This window comes from Herpailurus yagouaroundi, unplaced genomic scaffold, assembly GCF_014898765.1.
Source record: "Herpailurus yagouaroundi ecotype Mexico unplaced genomic scaffold, PumYag 189, whole genome shotgun sequence".
Classification (NCBI taxonomy): Eukaryota; Metazoa; Chordata; class Mammalia; order Carnivora; family Felidae; genus Herpailurus; species Herpailurus yagouaroundi.
The window spans coordinates 10367521-10389609 of record NW_024412420.1 but is presented as its reverse complement, the minus strand read 5'-3'; the positions used below and the strand labels follow the sequence as shown (position 1 = coordinate 10389609).

The following is a 22089-nucleotide window of genomic DNA, read 5'->3' as shown; positions in this document are numbered from 1 at the left end:
CAGCTGGCTGTCGGGGCAAGCGGGGGAACTCCTGGGTGGCTACCGCCCCCCACCCCCCATTCCCGTCCTTTGGCTTCCTGGAGTGTCCTCTTTGCCCCGGGGAGAGGGCTGTTCCCGGTTTCCTAGAATTCTCTAGCCCCAGGGACCGGGCTGGGGTACACTCGCCAAAGCTGTGTGGTGCCCCTTCCCCTTCCCTCGCTTCCAGCCGGCCTGGGTGAGCAGAGGCAGCCCTCGTGAGCCCGGTCCTGGGCTTTTCCAGTGGATGTAGGTCCATCCTGAGTGGCTTGCCCGGACCCCCCTGGTCCTCCTGACCCTCCCATCCCTTGCCCACCCACAGTCATAGCCAGATGTGTTCTGGAGTGAGGGTGAGCTTTCCAGTCAGAAATACCTGCGTTCAAGCCCCCTTTCTGCCACCTACATTCAACCTTAGTGAGTGAATTTACTCCTCTGAGCCTCAGTGTTCCTCATCTGTAAAGTGGAGTCTATAATACCTAGCCTGCCCCCACCATTAAACCAGGCCCCCTCCCCCAGAGTATCTGGTTCAGCGGGTCTGGGGTGGGCCTGAGAATCTGCATTCCTAGCGTGTTCCCAGCCGCTGCTGTTTGCTGGTCCACGGACCCCTCTTGGAAAACCCCTGGCTTCACCCTTTGTAGAAAATAAAGAACTATTCCCCTCCCGCCAGCCTTCCTCAGCACCTGCCCTGATGACCTTTTCTCCTCTAGGGCCTCTGCTCCCAGGAGCCCAGAGGAAGGGGTGCCTGCGGGGGAGGCTTCTGTCAGTGTCTCCCTGACGTGGTTGAGCACCCTGTCCTCACTCAGGGTGTGCCCAGAGCTCTTTGGCCCCGGGGCTTGTGTGGGGGAGGAAGGGCTGGTGAGTTCCCTTGGCCACAGCTCACTTCGCTCTGTCTCTGGGGATGTTTGTGCCCAGCTCTTCAAAGGGAAGTTCTTCGTGTGCCAGGGCGAGGACACCAGGAACATCACCAACAAATCGGACTGTGCTGAGGCCAGTTACCGGTGGGTCCGGCACAAGTACAACTTTGACAACCTCGGCCAGGTGAGCTCCATGCTCCGGCGTGGGCGTGGGGGTGGGGGTGGGGGCAGGGGTAGTAGCAGGAGTCTGGAGGGGACACGGGCGCATGCGTAGTGATGCACGCAGGGCAACTGACTTGCCAGGGCCTCAGCTTCATCAACTGGCTAATGGGCCATAATGGTATTTCTTCGGGGGTTTGTCGTTAAGGGTGTGACGAAATGATGTGTGGATTTGCTGAGCATGGGACCGGCCACATCTATATTCTCGAGATGCTGCCTTTGCTTACTCCATATTTGGAAAAATGGAGAAATGTCGAAAATGAAATGGCTCACTCCCTCTTGCTGGTTTGTTTCCCAGACCCAGCCTGGTTTTGCTTTCTGGATTTTCCAGGGCTCTGGTGTCTCTGGCTCCTCCTGGCTGAGGTCAGAGGGCTTGATCGTCTTCCATGGCTTCTCTGGCTTCATACCAGCCATGGAGCCCCGGGACAGAGAGCTCTCCTAGGGCCCAGAGTGTGATTAGGCCTGACCTCTGAAAGGCTAGGGTCCCCTGAGCTGCTGCCATGAGGTGCTTTGGGGACAGGTGGTGGGTGGTTTAGCCATACATCTTAGGTTTCACATGGTTTCTCCTCCCCCACCCCCCCCCCGCCCCGCCCCAAGGCCCTGATGTCCCTGTTCGTGCTGGCCTCCAAAGATGGCTGGGTGGACATCATGTACGACGGGCTGGATGCCGTGGGTGTGGACCAACAGGTAGGGCTGAGGTGGGCAGGATCCATCTTTGGGCTCGGGTCACTCAACAAGGCATGATGGGATGCAGGCACGGGACAGAAAGAGGGCAAGGCTGATTGGCAAATTCCATCAAAGAGGCATCACCCCATTAGCCGAGGCTTTGACCGGTAGCCTGAGGGCCATATCTGGGCGTGTTGTATTGGATTGCAACATGTTTACACTTCTTTGAATTAGTAGCAAACCAATTTAAAAATTGGTGGATTTCATGTGACAATCCAGAGTTGGGCCTGCTCAGAAGTCTGAAGATCTGGGAACATAGGGTTTGCACTGCCTCAGGGCAGGAGTTAACCTGGAACCGAGCAGCCGGTGCCTCTTCGGGGTAGAACGTCTACTCTCTACTTTGGCACAGTCCCCACCCCTCCCATTCATTCGCAGCACCTGCTGGGGCCCTGTAGCTAACCAAGTTTGCAGACTTTGTCTTAAGGAACCCGGGCTGTGGGGCGGCACCTGAGACAGGTCTGACGTATCCCCGCCTGATGCCTCCACCTGTCCTTCCTGATCCCCACCAGCCCATCATGAACCACAACCCCTGGATGCTGCTATACTTCATCTCGTTCCTGCTCATTGTGGCCTTCTTTGTCCTGAACATGTTTGTGGGCGTGGTGGTGGAGAATTTCCACAAGTGTCGGCAGCACCAGGAGGAGGAGGAGGCCCGGCGGCGGGAGGAGAAGCGTCTGCGGAGACTGGAGAAAAAGAGAAGGAGTAAGGAGAAGCAGATGGCTGGTCGGTAGTCTTTCCACATCTCTCTGAGTCGTGCTTGACCTTGGCCTTGTGACTGCAGGGGACCAGGAGCTGGGGCTGGGGGCAGGGAGAAGATGCTCCCACCGCCCCCTCCTCACCTCCTTCCCCTCAAGAGCATGTCAGCCTTTAGAGCACGCATGAAGCAGACCAATTCGGCCCCGTGGGGGAGGGGAGCAACCCCCCACCGTGAGGGGCTCCCCAGGTCTCAGCATCGTACTCCTCAGACGAGATGCCAGGTCGAAGCTGATGCATGACCTCTGCCAGCTCGTCCCTCAGGGGAGCCTTGCAGGATAAGGATCACCCTACTTTGTCGCTCGCCCAGAGACCCAGGGATTGGCCCAGGTGCCAGATGGGTCTGCTCCAAAGTTGGGGAGCGAGCACCTTGACCGTGTGCCTGCCTAGTGTCTGTAGCTGCTGAGCAAGGCCTCGGCAGAAACTACAAATGCACAAGCGGCATGAGAGAACCCCAGTCCCACTCTCTCCTTATCTCCAACAAAAGTCCCTGGCTTCCTGGCTGTCTTTTTTTTTTTTTTTTTTTGGCCAAGGCTGGGGGGGGGGCGTGGCGTGAAAAATCTCTCCTGGCTCAGGGAAGGTCTGAAGTTATAGGGACTCTAAGCCTTCGACCCCTCAGCCCCCTCACCCGTGATCTCCAACATCTCTTGGCTTGGGCTGGGGGAGGCCCCCATCCGATCACTCCTCATGCTCTTACGCCAGGGGTGGGCCAAGACTAAGGGGAAAGACACAGATTCCGGGAAGGATTCCAGAGAAGTAACGGGCGCGGGAGCCCCTTTGTTTCTCCAGGTGTGTCTGCACCTGTCTCCCTGTCTGCAGGGTTGCTGTCCGTCTGTCTGGTACTCAGTAATCTCTGTGACTCTCTCTCTCAGTCACTGCCCACGTCTCGCTGAGTGTCTTTCTGTGTGGGTTTCTCTAAGCCTTTGTGTGTCTGTCTCTGTTTGGTCTGCGGGGTTCCCTTCTCTGCACCCTTCCTTTCACACACCGCCTTCCTTACGCCAGTAAGATGTGTGCAGTGCTCTGAGCTTTCCCTTTGGTTTGTTGAAATGTGAGTACTACCAAATGGGTTAGGGGCTGTGGTGCCCCCCCCTCCACTCTCCCCGTGGCTCTATCTCCTGCTACCTGGGGGGGACACCTGGAGTGAGGGGAGGGGGTGTGGGAGGGTGGGGGGGGGCGGGCAGGGGAGGGACAGAGCCAAAGCTCCCTGTGCGAGGGGAGGTGGGGGCTGCTCAGGACCGGAGGCGAGGAGATACTGGCCTCCGGGCGGCGGTGGGTGGTACGGTTCTCCACGTCCCACGTCCTCAACGCCCGTGCCCCAGGCCCCTTGCTCAGCTCTGGGGTGGGGCCCCCGCTGGGCTCTCCGTGTGGATGCCTGAGGCTGAGCCGGTACACCACCCCCAGCAGCCACGCTCCCACCCCTGCTCCATCGGCCCCACCCCTCCTTGCAGTCTGCCTTCTCGGCAGGGCATCTGCACATGGAATTCTTTGGGCAGGAGGCACTTGTGGTCCTGCCTGACCAGCTGGCTCCCCTTCTGGGGTCTGTAGCTATCTCAGGTGGTGCTGAGGTCGAGGCACGGGTAGGAGTGGATGTCTGTTCTGATGACGGGCTGCCTGCCCCTCGCCGTGCCTCCGGCCCTCTGCCCCTGTGACCCCTATGGGCTGGCCCGATTGCTCATCTTCCTCAAGTGCTCTGGCCCCGGCGTTTGGGGCTGGACACTCAGGACCAGCCAGCCATGCTCAGCACACCCCATTCATAGGCGGAGTGAGGGTTGGAGCCAAGGGGGAGCGAGCTGCTTCTAGGGGGCCCTGCCCAGCCCAGCTGGTCCGGCCAGTGACCAATGTCGTGTTTCGTTCTTTTAGATCTAATGCTGGACGATGTAAATGCTTCCGGCAGCTCCTCCAGCGCGGCGCCAGGTACTGCGTCTGGGGTTGTGGGTTCCAGGGCGAGGCCCGGGGGCAGTCAGGCCGTACCTGCCCCCAGGCCCGCCTCATGCGTGCTGGGATGTCCTCTTTGCTTCCTCCCCCCCCCCCCCCCACTCCGTGGCTCATTGATTCCATCCTCTTGGGGCGAGGGAGTGAGGGTCCCCGGGGCGCCGCCGGGCTCTGCGTCATCCTATAGGCCTGTGCTACACCGGCCGGGGGCTGAGGGCCTTGCACGCCCCTTCCTCTGACCCCTCGTGGCGGACCCTCCTTCTCCCGCAAGGCTTCTGAGGGCCGAGCCGCCCAGCCCCCTGCTGCCCGGTCCCACTCCCGCTCCTCCTCCCTGTCACACCGTTCGATTATTAGAGCTGCAAATCTCGCCCGTCTCCTTTTGTCTGAAGGGAAGACTTTGATCCAAGCAAAGCAGGATGAGAGGAGCAGAGAGGGAAAGGATTTGTTTTAAAAATGTAACGATGAATAATTGAACAGACTCATTAAGAGTCAAGTAATCGCGGTGGCCACGTCATCCCTACGAACAGCAGGATGGGGAATCTGAGGCCTGAGTTGGCCATAAGCTTCTCACCCCTAAAAGCCAAAGATTTGGGAGTGAATTGGGTCTTTGTCTTTGAGAGCCGTGACCCCCCCCCCACCTGCCCCCACCGGGATGGCTTTGGTCCCCTGCCCCCGCCGGGATGGCTTTGGTCCTGCTCGCCCTCCCCTGGTCCTCTGGCCGCTGCCTCCCCCAACACGGGCCCTTGACAGAGGGTCAGAGGCTCGGAGACCCCGTGACAGGCCGTGGGGCCTTGTCACACCCTCTGATGTCTTCCCCAGGTGGTTCCCAACCTGTTCGTCCTCAAGGGCACCCCTCATCACGTCCTCCAGCAGATCCCACATTTTAAGAGACTGTCTTTGAAGTTACGAGCACCTTCAGTAATGACTTTTTTTCGCTGTTTTTACTAATCAGAGGCACATCTAATTGCTAACCAGAGCTTCTGAGCTGCAGAGGGTTTCATGCTCAACGGTAGCAAAGAAAGACCATTTTGCCATCAAATTAGTCCGTGGGGCCTTAACACAGGCCTATGTATGATTTCTTTTAAGCTTTTAGAAATATTGAAAAGAACGTTAAGGACCCCCATGTGGCTGCCTTCTCAGGCTGCAGAGGACTTGAGACTTCAGGCTGGGAACCGCTGGGCTGGGACTTTCTCCACTATTCTGTGCTCCCCCAGAAGCCAGACCCCGGCAGACGCTGCCCTCTGGGTGCTGGGCTACCTGATCTGTGGGGGCTCAGGGACCCCCTGAGCCTTGTTTTGGGAGGCCATCCCTGAGGGTTGATGTCTCCTGTCCCCATGATGCCAAGCTATGGTATTTGTCATTGAGAGACCATCTGTCTGGGCGCTCAGGAGGCTCTTGCCGATTCGTAACTATTTGCCTGGGTCCCATGTCTCTGTGTCAGGCTGTACTGCAAATTCCTGATGTGTTAGGGGTGAGGGAGGGCGGGAGGAAGTACCCTACAGGTTTTCCCTTACGGGGTCACCTGGCCTGCAGGCCGAAGTGTCCACACATACACATTTACCCCAACACTGTCCTGGCCTGGGGCTGGCCCACAGAGGCTTCTCCACCAGGAATTAACACGCTCAGACCCTCTTGGGCCCAGAGCTCCTCCCAACACACCCATTCGATGCCCAATACCTTTGTTACCCTCACGCTGCACCCCCATTCCAGTCACATTCCGCCATGCGCCCGTTGGCACATACAGGCATATACCCTGATGACAATAGCGTGTCTTACCTTTCCAGCTGGTAATGAAGACTCAGAGACCCTTAATAGGGGCTCAGATCACCCCCCATCCCTCTTTCCCAAACCTGGTGTTCTGTGTGGTCGCTGGTAGAGCTTTTCAAACTTCCGTGCGTGTAAGAATCACCTGGAGAACGTACTAAAACACAGATGCTTGAGCACCGCCCTAGAAATTCTCATGGAGCGGTCTGGGGCAGGACCTGAACGTCCGCATTTTCAATCAGTTGCCAGGGGACGGTGCTTGGTCTAGCCAACTGTGTTCAATCAGTTGCCAGGGGACGGTGCTTGGTCTAGCCAACTGTGTGATGCCCCTAGTCTGGGGCAGCTGGAATCAAACCCCCATGCACCACACCTCCCGGCCAGCGCCGCTTTCGCTCTGTGCCGCTCCCAGAGGAGGGGGCCAGCCAGACCCCAGGGAAAGGCAGAAGGGAAGCATCCTTGATCATCAGGGGAATGGGCCTGACCGGGCACCTGGGTCCAGCCCAGCTTCCAGGCGAAGGGAGGGACTGGGGCCACCGGCTGATCGGGTGACCGCTCCCCTCAGCCACCTGTGGCACCTGCGTCCACTCACCCTCTCTCCTTCCGCTGGGACCCAGTGATCAGGCCTGGCCACAGCAGCTGAAGGTGTGGCCTCTGCGTCCCTGGGAGGGACCCCTGCCTTCCGCCTACTCCCTGTCACTCTTCCTTGCAAACCCTCTGCCCCGGCTGTGCCTCGGGCTCTACTAACTACCTGCGCCCGCTGCCCTCACTCACAGCCGTGCTGTCCCTGCCCCTCTCTTGGCTCTTGCCCTCGGCTGGGGGCTGGGCAGTCCTGGAGGTGCCCTCCTCCTACTGCCCAGCTCTGCCATTTTCTCCGCCTAAGGCAGCTCGTACTGGTGGGGGGCAGGGAGAGGGGCTATGGCCGGAGCTCTTGGAGCAGCAGACCTGCCCAGGGCTCTTCCAGGAGGTCTCTACTTCTCTGAGCTCAGGCAGGGGGGTGGTATCATCCAAAGCCTAACGGCGAGAGCCTTCGGGCAAACTCTTCGAGGTCTAAACCCACCAGGCAGCTGGCGAGGGATTGGGGCTGGGAGTTCGGATCCTGGCCCCGTCACGGCCTCACCATGTGTGGACAACCCACTTGTGCTGGACCTCGTTCTCTCCCTCTGTAAAACAAAGGGTTTGACCAAGGACATGCTGATCAGATTGGCCCTGGGACTCTTTGGACCTGTGCTCTGAAGGGGGATTTCTGGCAGCCTCGGCATCTGCTGGTCTGGGGTTGGGACTGGGGCTCGAGCCGCAGACCTCAAGGGCCTGGCACCTGTCGCTACGAGCAGATGCCCGGCCTCAGCCCTGTCCCCACCTTTCCTATGGGCTGCGGGGAGGGGGGTCCCAGGCTAGTCCCAGCCCACCTGCCCTCAGACAGCAAGAGCAAGGCCAGAAGGCAGAGGTGGTGACAGCAGCCCCCTTCAGTTTGGGGCTGCTACCTAGTCAGGCTAGGGGGACAGGGGAGAGGGAGCCTCTCCCCACCTCTCCTCTGCACTATCTTAGCTAATAATGGGGCTAATAAGGAGCTGCTTTTTCTAACCTAATTGTATTCAAACATTTTAGTTAATTCTCCATTCATATTTTAGCTTAATGGGATCGGGTGCTCTCGGCACTTATGGAGATTAATGCAGAGACAGTGTTCCAGCTGCTAAGGCAACGCAGGGCGATTAGCACCCTCTGGTTCTTGTGGGTACTGAAGGAAGGAAGACGCCCGGCTCGCCGGGTCCACCCTCCACAATCGCAGTGTGGATGACCCGTGGCCTCATGTTGTCCCTTGTCCTGAGCTTCTCCACCCCCACCCCGTCCTGGGGATCAGGAGAGCCACCTGAGCTAACAAAGCCACAGTTGGCCGGCCCATCTCCGAAAACGAGATGATGGCATAACCCACGCTGTGGTGTGCCAGAACATTCGGGACTTCCGGCCTCTTGGTTATCCACACATCGAGGCCGATGCTGGAGAGTGGCGTCAGGCGAGGCCGAACGTGCAGCTCTTGGGCACTCTTCTTCCTTCGGCCTTGGGTGGGAGGCCACCCCCTGGCCACCCCCCAGGCCACCCCCTGACTCAGTTTCCCTCTCTGTGAAATAGTCCTCTGCATGGGGAAGGACACTTATAACTGAGCTGGCCCGGACCCAAAGCTTCCTGCTGCCCCTGAGCCAGCCACCCCTGGCACGGGCCTCAGAGGCTGCAGCCCTCGCTGGCTGGCTTCTGCCCTAGACGTTCTGAGGGGGAAGGGCTGTCTGGGACCTGAGGCTGCCCCAAGCCTCCCCACGGGGAGCCTCTTCTTTCTTTGTGGCTGCCTGGGAGACCGATCTGTCAACCGCCTCCAGCTGACATCTATCCCCAACTTGGCCTGGCCTTTCCTCAGCACCTGGAGGAGGGGGCCCCCTGCCATCTTCTGCCCCCAGATTCATTCCGCCTGCTTAGCAGGCCAACCTTCTGGCACCATGATTTTATAACTAAGTGGTTCGCTAATTACAAGAGAAATATGCCTCTGACAGATCTCAGACAGTGCTTCCAGCCCAGCCTGGAGCCTGATGCTAGCCTGCCACTCGAGAGCAGGGCATTGCCTCGTTAGAAACTGGGTGAGTCCTTCAGGTGGAGCCCTCCCACGTGAATCTGGGGGAAGAGCAGAGCCCCGTGGCCTCCCCTCTGCCCCGCACCCCCCGTGAGGGCACCGGAGGCCCAGGCCCCTGCCCCTCTGGAGGCCCTCAGGGCGGGTCAGCGCGGCCGGCCAAGAGGATGTCCAATTTCCAATCTCTGGTGTTATCTCCAAATCCCAGCTCTGTGTAATCTGCTCTGCTCCCCCTCGGGGGGCTGAGCTTGAGAGCAAGGGCCTTTGCCTCTCTGCTGATGGAGCTTCCTCTGAGCCTGATAAGACCGGTTGTTTTTCGTCTTACCGATCTGGCCTTGCTGCGGAACGCCAAGTCAAGGGCGTTGCGAGGGGCCGGTGGATTTGGGAGGCTGCCTTGGGGAGGGGGCTCACCTGGTGTCTAATGTGGGTGGGGAGCTCTGCATGTCCTGACCCCTTCTGCACCCAACTGTGGCCAGTAGAACAGACGCTTGGAGGGCAGACGCGAGAGAGCTCCCCCTGCCCCCGCCCCGAGGAAGGCGGTGTGTGGAGGGCGAGGATGCGGATGATACTGGAATGTTTCAGCTCTGGCATTAGAGGCTGGCGGCTGTGAGGGACTTGGGTGGAGGGGGCGCAGCGGGCAGGGGCCCGACGGCTGCTCTGCTCTCCCCCCCCACCCCCCGCCCCACCAGAGGCCCAGTGCAAACCCTACTATTCAGACTACTCTCGCTTCCGGCTCCTCGTTCACCACTTGTGCACCAGCCATTATCTGGATCTCTTCATCACGGGTGTCATCGGGCTGAATGTGGTCACCATGGCCATGGAGCACTACCAGCAGCCCCAGGTAGGAGTGAGTCCTGCCTCCAGCCGCGGGACTGCAGGCTGAGGCTACCCCAGCCCGTGCCAGGGGACCTCGGGCAAGTGCTGGGCGCCCTCTTGTACACCTTGCAGTGGCCCCTGGAACTGGGTATCGTCTTGGTTTTACAGATGAGGACACTGAGGCTCAGAGAGGTTAGTCGACTACACCAAGGTCCCGCAGCTGGGAAGTAGAGGACCTGATTTCTTTCCCCGACAAAATATTTATTGAGTGCCTGCCACGTGCTTCCTTCTTTACCCTTTGAGGGTAAAGAAGACAGACCAGTGAAGGCCAGTGTCTGCCCTTCTGGAGTTTAGATTCTGGTGAATGTCCAGCTCTAAACTCACCAATGATCCTGCCACTCCTCGAATCAGCCACCGTCAGCTGTCCTCCAGGCCTCAGTTTCCCCATCTGTAAAATGGGGATGTCGAATTAGTAATGCACGAGGCCCTTTCCAGGTTCTAGCCTTCTGTGGCCTCCAGCACGTTCTCATGTGGTCTCTTCACCATCCCTCAAGGAGAGAGATCCTTTAGCTCAAAGTTTGGCTCATGCATGTGAATGAGGACCCTCTTCTGTCCCGGTGTGGTGGCCAGCGGCCCCCTTAGACTCACCTGTCTCCCAGATCCCGGAGTGTGGTGGAGGGGGAGGGGCAGGCATCACCCCTGGGCCTTAGGAGGCCCTGCGTAGACACCCCCCGCCCCGCCCCATCCCGGCCAGATCCTGGACGAGGCCCTGAAGATCTGCAACTACATCTTCACCATCATCTTTGTGTTAGAGTCGGTCTTCAAACTCGTGGCCTTTGGCTTCCGTCGGTTCTTCCAGGACAGGTAACAGAGAAGGGTGGGGGGTGGGGGGTGGGGGGGAGTGGGGAAAGGGCATGTCTCCCAGGGAAATGCCTGAAAACCTTTCTGGACTCCTGAGGTTCAGCCTCCACGCTAGGACCCACCCAGGGCTGATGGCGAGGGGGAAGGGGGGGCCGTCCAGAGCCTGGGAGACGGGAGGGAAGGGAAGGAATTTGACAAGACAGGGCCTGGGGGCCATTGGCAGCTGGAAGTCCATGTGGCCCAGACTGGGGCTTAAGAGCACAGAGCCTGGAGCCAGACTGCCTGGACCGGATTCGGATCCTGGCTCTCCCACTTAGAAGCTGGTGACTTGGGGTAAGTGACTTAACTTCTCTGTGTCTCAATTTCTTCATCTGTAAAATGAGCGATAATAATACTGTCCGTATCACAGAGCTATGAAGATTAGGAGTTTTTTTTTGTAAAGCCCTTAAAACAGTGCTTGGCACCTAGTAAACAGCATATAAGTGCCAAATTAAAAAAAAAAAAAAAAATGAATGAATACACATGGAAAGTAGAGGTCCTCGAGCTAAAGTCTTGGCCCCACCCGTGCCACCGACGGGCTGTGTGACCAGGGTCAAGCCATGCCTTCTCTGCAGGATGGGGAGGCGGGACTGGCTGACCTCCACCCTCCTTTCTGCAGCCACTTGTGTTACTTTGACTGCCCCCTCCTCTGTGGTGCCCCCGGCTCCCCCCCACTCAAGGAGCTGTGTCCTGGGCTTTCCAGGTGGAACCAGCTGGACCTGGCCATCGTGCTGCTGTCCATCATGGGCATCACGCTGGAGGAGATCGAGGTCAATGCCTCGCTGCCCATCAACCCCACCATCATCCGCATCATGAGGGTGCTACGCATTGCCCGAGGTTGGTGCCCGCCTTCTTGCCCGCCACGCGCCTACCCAGGGGGAGTTAGCAGGGGTCAGCTCTGTGGCTGGCCAGGGACTTTGTACGTGTGTGTGTGTGTGTGTGTGTTCCCATGGGTCTCTCTCCCAGCCTTTGACAGAGGGGAGGGCCGGGGGGCTGGGCCGAGGCAGGGCCCTGGCGGCCTGGCTGGCCATCCCACCGACCCCAGCCCCCACCCTGGCCCTGGCTCCACCAGCTGTGTGGCCTGGGACCCAGCGGGGCCCGCTCACAACTTTGTCCTGTTCTGCAGTGCTGAAGCTGCTGAAGATGGCCGTGGGCATGCGGGCACTGCTGGATACGGTCATGCAGGCCCTGCCCCAGGTAGCTGGAGGTGGGGCTGGGTGGGAGGGCTCCCCTCGGGGCGAAGGGGGTGCTTTCCAAAGGGAGCTCAGGGAAGCTGGCTGGGAGATCCAGTGGCACCTTTCCCATTTCTTTTCCTCTTTTCCAGGTGGGGAACCTGGGACTTCTCTTCATGTTGTTGTTTTTCATCTTTGCAGCTCTGGGTGTGGAGCTCTTTGGAGACCTGGGTGAGTCGGGGTGGGGAGGGCAGAGGAGTCAGGGCTGGAGGCCCCGGGGCTGCTGCACTAATTCAGGCCTCTCTCTCCTTCCCTCCTCCTCCAGAGTGTGACGAGACGCACCCCTGCGAGGGCCTGGGCCGGCATGCCACTTTTCGGAACTTTGGCATGGCCTTCCTGACCCTCTTCCGAGTCTCCACAGGTGACAATTGGAATGGCATTATGAAGGTGAGGGCGCACCACAGTCGTGTCTCCCCCCGCCCCCCCGCCCCCGGCTGGCCCTGGCCCCAGAGACACGGTGCCACACCTGGAGCCCAGATTCCCCGGCAGGATGAATTCCTTGACCCCGAATGAAAGCATGTGACCTTCTGTCCCTCAGGCGGAAACATTCCGGGACTCCCTCTCCCCAGGACAGTGTGTAATGCTTTCTCTGCCCCCAGGACACCCTCCGGGACTGTGACCAGGAGTCCACCTGCTACAACACGGTCATCTCCCCCATCTACTTCGTGTCCTTTGTGCTGACGGCCCAGTTCGTGCTGGTCAACGTGGTGATCGCCGTGCTGATGAAGCACCTGGAGGAAAGCAACAAGGAGGCCAAGGAGGAGGCCGAGCTGGAGGCCGAGCTGGAGTTGGAGATGAAGACGCTTAGCCCGCAGCCCCGCTCGCCTCTGGGCAGCCCCTTCCTCTGGCCCGGGGTGGAGGGCCCCGACAGCCCCAAGCCCGGTGCTGCAGCCCACGCTGCCGGCGCGGCCTCGCGCTTCTCCTTGGAGCACCCCACGGTGAGCCAGCAGCCACCCCTGCCGAGAGGGGTGTGGGGTGGGTCCAGGTGGGTGGTGCGCAGGGAGCGGGCAGGCAGCGTGGCAGACCCCGGGGGCCCCGCCTGTGTCCTTTTGCCCCTCCTGCTTGGATGCTGAGGGATGAGCGGTCCCTCGCCCGCCGCCCCCAGACGGTGGCTGCGTGCGCTCGCAGCCTAGGGGCCACCCCGGCAAGCCCCCAGCACACCCTGTGCCTCCGGCCCAGCCGGCCTCCCCTTCTCGGCTCTTAGGCTCAAGGCTAAGTTTTCTGTTTCCTTCCTGTTTCTTTCTTACCCTTGCCCAATTCCACCTCTCGATCCTTTCCCTATCTTTGCGCCCCTTCTCCCTCTCTCCTCCTGAGCTCTTCTCCTCTCCGGCTCCCCTTCTTCCTCCCTCACCTCTCTTCCCTACATCCCCTCCCCTCCCCCTTCTCCTGTCTGTCTGTTGCTGGTGTGTGTGTGTGTGTGTGTGTGTGTGTGTGTTACCTCTTCCTCCTTTTCCCTCCGTGTCTCTTGTCAATCCCCTGCCACGACACTTCCCATTGTTGCCCCTCTGATCCCCGCTCCCCTCATGGGCTGGCCCCCCCCCCCCCCCCCCCAGGACAGACAGCTGTTTGACACCATATCCCTGCTGATCCAGGGCTCCCTGGAGGGGGAGCTGAAGCTGATGGAAGAGCTGGCGGGCCCTGGGGGCCAGCCCTCTGCCTTGCCTCCCGCCCGCAGCCTGGGCGGCTCCGACCCGCAGGTTACCGTGCCCCTGTGCCGTGCCGGGCTGTGCCATGCTGTGCTGTGCTTCTGGGGAGGCGGGGGTGTTTCCTGTCCACTGGGTATCTGGAGAAAGAGCAGCCTCGGGGCCTCAGTTGAGCTTTGGGCTCGGCGGGAGGCAGCCAGGGGTTCGTACAAGTTGAGGTCAACCTCTGGAATACATATTTGGAAGGTAGGGATGCTAAGGACCGCACCTCTAGGAGTGAAGGATGGCTAGAGGAGGGGCTTGCGGAGGGCATTTGTCAGAAGGAACCTGGACCAAAAGGAGAGGAGAAGAGGGCAGGGCAGAAGACAAGCTGGGAGTGGGACCTTAGTGGGTGGAGGAAGCGAGGTACCAAACCCAGGGGAGAAGGGCTTTGGGGGGGTCTGCAGGTGGCCAGGGGACCCATTGAGGGATATATCTTAGGCCACAGTCTGCTTCTTTCCTGTGTCCAGCACCTACCCCCAAAGCCTCTGTTTGGTGGCGTTCTGAGCCACGGAGCCCACTAGACATGATGAGTGCCCTCAGTAGACAGTGGTTTCTGACCTGGCCCTGAGAGGGCCTGGAAGGTTCCAGCTGTGAGTGGATTCTGGGGACCTCGCTGTGAAATAAAACTGGGTGTCCTGCCTCAGCCCAGCCCCTTTCCACAGCTCACGCATGGTTTTCTCCCCCAGTCCCATCTAAACGTGGCTTTCCTGCTCTCTGGGGCTCTCCCACCCACCTCTTCCCCACCTTTTGACCTGTCTGGTTGCCCCTAACCCCCTCCACTTGGCAGAGCACCCTGCCGTCCCTCCTAGGTCCGGGGTCAGGTGCTGCAGGGAAGACCTCAGTAGACCTGGAGTGGAGGCAAAGAGACGGGTGTCAGCAGGAGATAGAAAAGCCTAGAGTTCCACAGGCCCTGTTGGGTGGAGGGGAAGGAAGGCAGGCTCCCAGTACCTGGGACACCTGTAGCCTGACTCCAATGAACAGTGACCCTCACATAGAGAAAGGACCCTGCCTCTAGGGGTCCGCCCTTGGGATTCAGTCTCAGATAGGCTATAGGTGCTTCAACATGGCAATGACCTAGAATGATCAGTGAGAGAGCACATCCCTTCCCAAGGCCTCTCACCCTGAAGGAGGCTCATGGGGCAAAGGTACAGGGAAAGAAGAGGACGCGATGGGGTGATCAGGCGGTTGGTTCATCTGGGAGGGATGGCTCTCCCCTCCCCCAGGCACTGAAATCCCCCTGCAGATCCCTGGTGAGCCAGCCAGTTTGTGTGGCGGCAGGAGGAGAGCATCTCCCAGAACCCAAGCTAAAGAGGGCGGGCAAGCTGCCGGCAGGCGGAGGAGGGCCCAGGAGGGGAGAAGCCAAAATCTGGGGGCAGGCCAAGTCCTGCCAGGCTTTTGGAAGCAGAGAGAATAGGCAGAAAACAGTCATCAGATTGGCGGCTTTGTCCCCAGCGCCCCCCACGCGGCTCTGTCTGTGCCGAGAGCAGAGAGAGGCGCTTTGCTGGCCTTTCTTCATTTTTTTTTTTTTTTCTGGTATCATCTTTATGAGAGTCGAAAGCCTTCCCTGCTCCCCGCTTCCTCTCTTGGTGGTGGTGGTGTGGGAGGGGGCTGTTAAGGTTCCTGGGGTATCTTTAGAATAAGTTTCTGCTTCTCCTGCTTTGTCGGTGTTCGCTCCGGCTCTGGCTCTTCGGTGCCTGCCGCAGCCTCTCTGATCCGAGCCGGGGGGGGGGGGCAAAGGGGGGGGGGGGGGCCCGTCAGTTTACTCGGGAGAGGGGGGGGGAGAGAGAAGAGAGGCCTTCCCCTCCCCCGTGCTTTGTGGAAAGAGGGAAAGGGGGGGCCTGTGTGTGTGCACGCGCGCGCGCGCGTGTGTGTGTGTGTGTGTGTGTGTGTGCACGCATGCACGTGCGAGCGGGTGCTCTGTCCTGGTCTCTAATGCCTGATCATCTCTCTCCCTGTCTAGATCCCTCTAGCTGAGAGGGAGGCTCTGTCTCTGACGTCAGAGATTGTGTCTGAACTGTCCTGCTCTCTAGCTCTGACGGATGACTCTTTGCCTGATGACACTCACACACTCTTACTTAGTGCCCTGGAGAGCAATGTACTTACACACGCTCCTCACTGCCCCCACCCCCCCCCCCAGCCTCCCCAGGGGCTGGGCTGGCTTCAGGGCTCCAGATCCCTCCCTCCTCTCTCTTGGCCACCGGAGGCATCAACCGGCAGGCACTTAGTGCTCCAGGCTTTGATGGGTCTTTCCGGGTCCCCACTGTGGACCAAGAAATGAGATGAGATTAAATTGGGGCCTCAAGGGCCCAGGGGCGCAGTTGTGAAAGAGTTAATCCCAACACCCAGGAGTAGTAACACAGCCCTCCGAAACAGAGGTCAACATCAGGCAGCTGACCAAAGGGCCCCCCTCGATGTAGACCCAGTCTCTGTGTTTGGAGCCTGCGCAAGCCAGCCCTTCCCCTCCCCGCCCCCCTCCTTCTCGCCTACCTGCAACATGAGCCATTTCCCTCCACGTAGTGGCTGAGAGCCTCATACCTCTCTGCTGCTACCACCATGCCCTTCTGTACCTGGGGGGGCTGTCCCTGTCTCCTCCGTCACTGTCCCTGTGTGTCCCCGTGTTGGGGGGGGGGTGTTCTTTGTGTTTGGACAGCTTCTCTACCCTTGCCCAGCTCCCTTTCCCCTTCAGACTGTGAGCAGCCCCCTCCTCCCTGCCTGCCCCCTCCTCTGGGCACTTAAGAAGAGAAAGAGACAGGGGCCCCTTCCCCACAGCAGGGCTCGGCTGCGACAGGGTCTTGACCACAGGCTAGGGGTCCCTAGGGGTCTTGGGGTGGCTGGCAGAAGTGGAGCCTGGAGCCAAGAGGGGAAGCAAAGGATCCAGTCTTTTCCAACCGTCCCTCCTGGGGTGCTTAGCTGGCAGGGCCTGAGTGGAGACAGGAACCCTCCCGCCTCTCTGAGAATTAGGAATGGAAGGTACAAGGGACCCCAAGGAGGAAAGGGGTCACAAGGAGATGGAGAAATCTTCTGGGAGCACACCTTGGCTCCCTCCAGCTGGGGTCAAAGGCAGATTACTGCTTTTCTTTGAAACAAATTTAAAAAGCCCACTCCCACCCCCAATCTGTCCAGTAAGGGAGGACCTGAAGCCGTGATACTCAGACCTTGCCCCCCACCTCCCATTTGCCCCCTGCCAGAGCCGCTGAGTAATTAAAAGGTGCGGGGCCACAGGTGGGTGAGCCAGCGGACACTCTCTAGTGTGTTCACCTGTCGTTGAACCCACATTAGCCCAGCTCCTGCCCCGCGCTGGGTCGTGGGGTTGTCTTAGAGAACTGGATGGTGAACAGCCTCTGCTCTGTAGGCAGTCCTCGCTCACTGGGCAGGTCCTCCCATTCCCCACCCCCACCCCCACCCCCCCAGCACTGGGATAGGGGGTGCTTTTAGCTTTTCAGCCTCCACTGTCCTGCTCCAGGGCTTCTTACGGGGGCCCCGAGAACCATCTCTTGAACCACCTGCCGGGCCGGACCTGGGGGCTGCTCTCTGTTTTCTGGACACCTTCTCACCCCTCCACCATCCCCACCAGGAGGCTCTGAGATGATGCAGTATTGGATAGTTTTCTGCTTCCTTGCTGTGCCGGAGGGCTCACCCATGTGTCTGCCCCCTTTCCCCCCACCCACTAACTCATCCCATTACCGCCCTGTCGGGAGGGTGGGGGGAGGGGGCCAGAGCCTGGGGGCGCTGCTGCTTGCTGTTGTCCAGCTCTGCCTCAGTTAGCCAGTCCGGATATCCGGGTGCCCCTCTTTTTCCCACCTCCCTCCCCTGTTCCTTTTGCAGATGGAGCCCCACCCTGAGGAGGTTCCCCTCGCCCTGGGACCGGACCTGCTGACCGTGCGGAAGTCTGGAGTCAGCCGGACGCACTCTCTGCCCAATGACAGCTACATGTGCCGGGACGGGAGCACCGCCGAGGGGTCCCTAGGACGCAGAAGCTGGGGGCTCCCCAAAGCTCAGTCAGGTACCAGGGCTCAGGCAGGGCTGCTCGGCTCGCACAGGGAGACCCCATCCTTGCCTAAGCCCACTCCTGACCTGGGTGGGAGGGGCACCGAGGCAGCAAAAGAGGTCGCTCCGGACTCCAAGGGCCCCCCCTCCGCCCCCCCGCCAGCCCGTGGAGAGTGGTTGTCAATCCAGGGCGAGGGGTCTGCGGTGAGGGGAGAGGCCCCGGTGGGGGAGGGGGAGTGGAAAAGAGGGACTGGGGTAAGAGCCAGGCCACTGACCTGCCAGCTCCTTCCTCTTCTCCTCCCCTCTCTGCCCACAGGCTCCGTCTTGTCAGTCCACTCCCAGCCAGCAGACAGCAGCTACATCCAGCAGCTTCCCAAAGACACACCCCACCTGCTCCAGCCCCACAGCGCCCCCACCTGGGGCACCATCCCCAAACTGCCCCCACCGGGCCGCTCCCCTTTGGCTCAGAGGCCACTCAGGCGCCAGGTAAGCAGGTGTGGAGAGGTGGGCCAGGGCCCCGGGGCCGGCCTCTCCGCGGGGAATCCTGGGCTGTTGGTGACAACCAGGCGGCCACTTTGCATTCTTCCAGCAAGCGTTTATTGTGTGCTGACCGCGGTCCAGAGGCAGTTCTAGGTGCCGGGGGCACGGTGCCTGGCAAAGCAGAAGTGGTCTGTGCCCTTCTAGCATTTGCATCCTGCTCCTTTCTTCCACTGAGGAGGGCTGGAGACCGGAGCGGGCCACGGTGGCTTAGGGACACAGGTCGACTCGGTGGGAGAGCCCAGGTCTCTGCACTCCCTTTCCCTGGCCCTCCAGTTGCCTTCCCATGATTCTCTGTACTTCTAGACTTAGCCACGGCACACAGGGCATGTTTTGGGTATCTCCACCTTTGGCCAAGCCCACGGCCCCCCCTTCCCGGGGCACAGGGCCGAGGCTTATGTAGCCACGTGAGGCTTGTCTGACCCCACTGTGACAAGGCCACAGCCCACACCCAGGGTGCCCTCGTGTGTAATCCTGGCCACACGAGAATCTGCTCAATGCCACACGCTTGAAACAGGCACGGTCGCCACCCATTGTACAGAGTTTCACCGAGCAGCTTCTGTGTGCCAGGCACTGGGGACACAGCCCCTGCTCTCTGGAGCTCCCAGTCTGACGTCAGAGACATAAATGCCATCAGACCATTGCAGCAATAGCTCACAGCTGCTGGGATGCTCACGTGTGCGGTGCAGCAGGGAGCAAAGAGGAGGAATGGGTTAGTTGTAACGTGGGGATACAGATTGTCAGGCACCGTGTCACAAGAGGACCTGAGCCCGTCAGGTTGAGGGGTGCCTGTCATTCGAGAAGGGCATTCAAGGCCAAAGGAATAGCCTGTGCGAAGGCCGGGAAGAGTGAAGGAGCCAGCTGTGCACTAGAGCTGGCCCAGTGCCTTCTGGTGTCCCGAGGGCGGGGAGCTTCAGAGAATGATTCCTGCAGGCATGGGGGAGGGGTGGGGGAGCAGGCACGGCGGCCCCCTTCCCAACAAGAGCAAACGCTGATACTCCGGCTTAGGGTGGGCCCGCGGGGGGGGGGGGGGGGAGGCGGGGGTTATCCGGCTTGGGGGTGGGGGTGGGGGGAGGTGAGAACAGTCCATGGGGGAGCGGAAGCCCCTAGGCTGAGCTGTCCTCCCACCTCGCGCAGGCAGCAATAAGGACTGATTCCCTGGACGTTCAGGGCCTGGGCAGCCGGGAAGACCTGATGTCCGAGGGGAGTGGGCCCTCCCCGCCTCTGGCCCGGGCCTCCTCCTTCTGGGGCCACTCGGGCACCCAGGTGCAGCCGCAACCCCGCCGCCAGAGCAAGACGTCGAAGCACATGCCCCCGCCAGCCCCCTGCCCAGGCTCCGACCCCACCTGGAGCAAGGGCCCGCCAGAGACCAGGAGCAGCTTGGAGCTGGACACGGAACTGAGCTGGGTTTCAGGAGACCCCCTGACCGTGGGCAGCCCGGAGGAGCCGCCGTCGCCACGGGACCTGAAGAAGTGCTACAGTGTGGAGGCCCAGAGCGGCCGGCGCAGGCCCTCCTCCTGGCTGGATGAACAGAGGAGGCACTCCATTGCGGTCAGCTGCCTGGACAGCGTCTCCCAACCCAGCCTGGGCCCCGACCCCTCTAGCCTTGGGGGCCAGCCTCTTGGGGGGCCCGGAAGCCGGCCCAAGAAAAAACTCAGCCCGCCTAGTATCTCCATAGACCCCCCAGAGAGTCAGGGCCCTCGGCCCCCACTGAGCCCTGGCGTCTGCCTCCGGCGGAGGGCTCCGTCCAGCGACTCCAAGGATCCCTCGGCCTCCGGCCCCCCTGACAGCATGGCTGCCTCGCCCCCCCCAAAGAAAGACGTGCTGAGTCTCTCCGGTTTAGCCTCCGACCCAGCAGACCTGGACCCCTGAGTCCTGCCCTACTCCCCCATTCACCTTTCTCCACCGGGTGCCAAATCCTAGCTCCTCCTCCTGGGCTATGTTCCTGAAAAACCTTCCATACGGACTCCAAGGAGGAGCTCCTCCCCGCCTCAGTGGCGCTGGGAACCGGCGAGCAGAATTTCCAGAGCGTTGAAAGCAGCAGCCCTGGTCACCCTGGCTCCGGGCAGAGAGAGACGAGAGACAGAGAGAGAGAGAGAGAGAGAGAGAGAGGCCCAGTGCAGCTGAGGTTCCCAACACCAGGAGCTACTGGGAGAAAGCAATACGTTTGTGCAGAATCTCTATGTATATTCTATTTTATTAAATTAATTGAATCTAGTATATGCGGGATGTACGACATTTTGTGACTGAAGAGACTTGTTTCCTTGTACTTTTATGTGTCTCAGAATATTTTTGAGGCGAAGGCGTCTGTCTCTTGGCTATTTTAACCTAAAATAACCAGTCTAGTTATATCCCCTCTTCTTGCAAAGCACAAGCTGGGACCGAGAGTGCATTTCAGCCCTGACGGTGGCCCATCTTCAGCGGAGAGCGGGGACCATTTTGGAAACTGTAATGTAACTTATTTTCTCCTTTAACCTCGTCATCATTTTGTGTAGGAAAAAAAAAAAAGAAAAAGAGAAAAAGCAAAAAATAAGATTTTACAAATGAAATGGAACCTTTTTATATATACATACATACATATCTATATCTATATCTATAATAAAGTAATTTTCCAAAATAAAAAAGTTAATCACGGTCCAGAGTGAAAGCGAAAGGGACAGAGTTAGGCATTTCCAGGTGGCACTGGATAAAGACCCCCGGAGCTGGGGAGTGGGCAGCGGGAAGGGAAGGGGTCAGAGCTGCCTGTGTGTGTATAGGAGTGTGTGTGTGCACGCGTACACACGTGTGTGTGTGTGTGTGTGTGTGTGTGTGTGCGCGCGCGCGCCTGTCTGGCTGGCTGGCTGGGGGAGAGAGAACCTAATCCTCCCCCAGGAGGGCTGCAACCTTGCAGCCTCACCCCCCAGGGGCAAGGGAGGAGGGAAGCCCCTCTGCCTGGTAGGAGGCTAGGCAAGCAGGGTTTACTGCTTCTACCAAAGCTTTATCGCTTCCTCTTAGCCAGGCAGCGGCTCTGTGAATGTGAGTAGTTCCAGATTAACTCTTATTTCTGCTGACAGCTATCAGCCCCACATTGAAAGCTGGAAATTGGCATAATGAAGCTGTTTTGGTTAATGGGGCCGACTGAGACTGGGGGAGGCGGCCTCAGCCGCTGCCAACGGGATCCGTGGGGGAGGGGGCAAGCGCGTCCGCGTTTTCCTTCCCCAGGCTTCAGCCCCCTTGACCTTGGAGGTCTGGGCGTTAGCCTCACGCCTTGGGAGCCCTGCTGACCCGCACCGTGGGCACTGCTCCATCAAGCTGGCAATGGGATTAAGCTGTACAAACAGAGCGGGCTGCTCCCTCCCGAGATGGAGGGGGCCAGGAGTCCAAAGGCCACCTCCCGGTGGAGTGGGGGGGGGGGGGGCCCGGCGGCCCGGCGGCCGCGCGCGGCGCTGGACCCCCGGGGGGTGATGAATGAGCGCCATCAAGGTGATTACATGGTCTGCCGCTGCCTGCCCAGTGGGAGCCAGCGGAGGAGGGGGGGGGGGCGGGGGAGGGGCTGGGAAGGCAGGCCAGGGAGGGAAGGCGGAGAAGGGAGAAGGAGGAGGAGGAGAAGGGGGAGAGGAGGAGGGGCTATTATCGGTGTGGCCCAGAACCTCCTTTCTGGTGCTACCTTGGGGCAATACTGTCTTGCCTGGAACCCTGAGCTAAGAGGCAGTGCCACAGAGCCAACCGCAGGCTCAGCCAGCCACCCCAAACACCCACCTCAACCCCACCCCCTCATCCCCAGCACCTTCAAGCCCCAGGACCCTTGAAACCTCAAAGGCAGCTCCAATGGGCTGGGCAGCCCTCCCTCAGCAACCCCCTCCCCCACCCCGACCCTGGGATCGGGGGTGCGGGGCTGCTGGACGGATGAGCCTGGAGGCTTTGGCCCATCCCGTATTTTCTAAGGTGGCGAAAGGTTTTCTAATTGCTCTTCTGGACAGAAATGACACTACTCCTTGAAGCCAGCAGGTTTTATCCTCTTGGGGTGTGCAGTAGTGCGGAACTCTTGTCCTCTGGCCTCCTTGGGTGGAGAGAGG

General features: G+C 59.9%; 1 protein-coding gene across 25 annotated transcripts in view; it reads left to right on the top strand.

The window, feature by feature from the left end:
* CACNA1G (calcium voltage-gated channel subunit alpha1 G) overlaps positions 1-20303 on the top strand; it is a 62043-nt gene extending 41740 nt beyond the window's left edge. For 4 of the 25 annotated variants that reach the window (XM_040497147.1, XM_040497145.1, XM_040497149.1 and 1 more), the window contains 16 exons: positions 928-1053; positions 1686-1775; positions 2324-2537; positions 4428-4481; positions 9567-9718; positions 10448-10557; positions 11297-11430; positions 11720-11790; positions 11918-11996; positions 12091-12212; positions 12425-12763; positions 13379-13522; positions 15471-15605; positions 17336-17513; positions 17814-17983; positions 19172-20303. In XM_040497147.1, the coding sequence (XP_040353081.1) occupies positions 928-1053; positions 1686-1775; positions 2324-2537; positions 4428-4481; positions 9567-9718; positions 10448-10557; positions 11297-11430; positions 11720-11790; positions 11918-11996; positions 12091-12212; positions 12425-12763; positions 13379-13522; positions 15471-15605; positions 17336-17513; positions 17814-17983; positions 19172-19906 (2853 nt within the window). In that variant the 3' untranslated portion in view covers positions 19907-20303. Of the gene's footprint in view, positions 1-927; positions 1054-1685; positions 1776-2323; positions 2538-4427; positions 4482-9566; positions 9719-10447; positions 10558-11296; positions 11431-11719; positions 11791-11917; positions 11997-12090; positions 12213-12424; positions 12764-13378; positions 13523-15470; positions 15606-17335; positions 17514-17813; positions 17984-19171 lie in introns of those variants that run through there. The other 21 variants (XM_040497161.1, XM_040497168.1, XM_040497165.1 and 18 more) reach the window with 14 other exon arrangements.
* The last annotated feature ends 1786 nt before the right edge of the window (positions 20304-22089 follow it).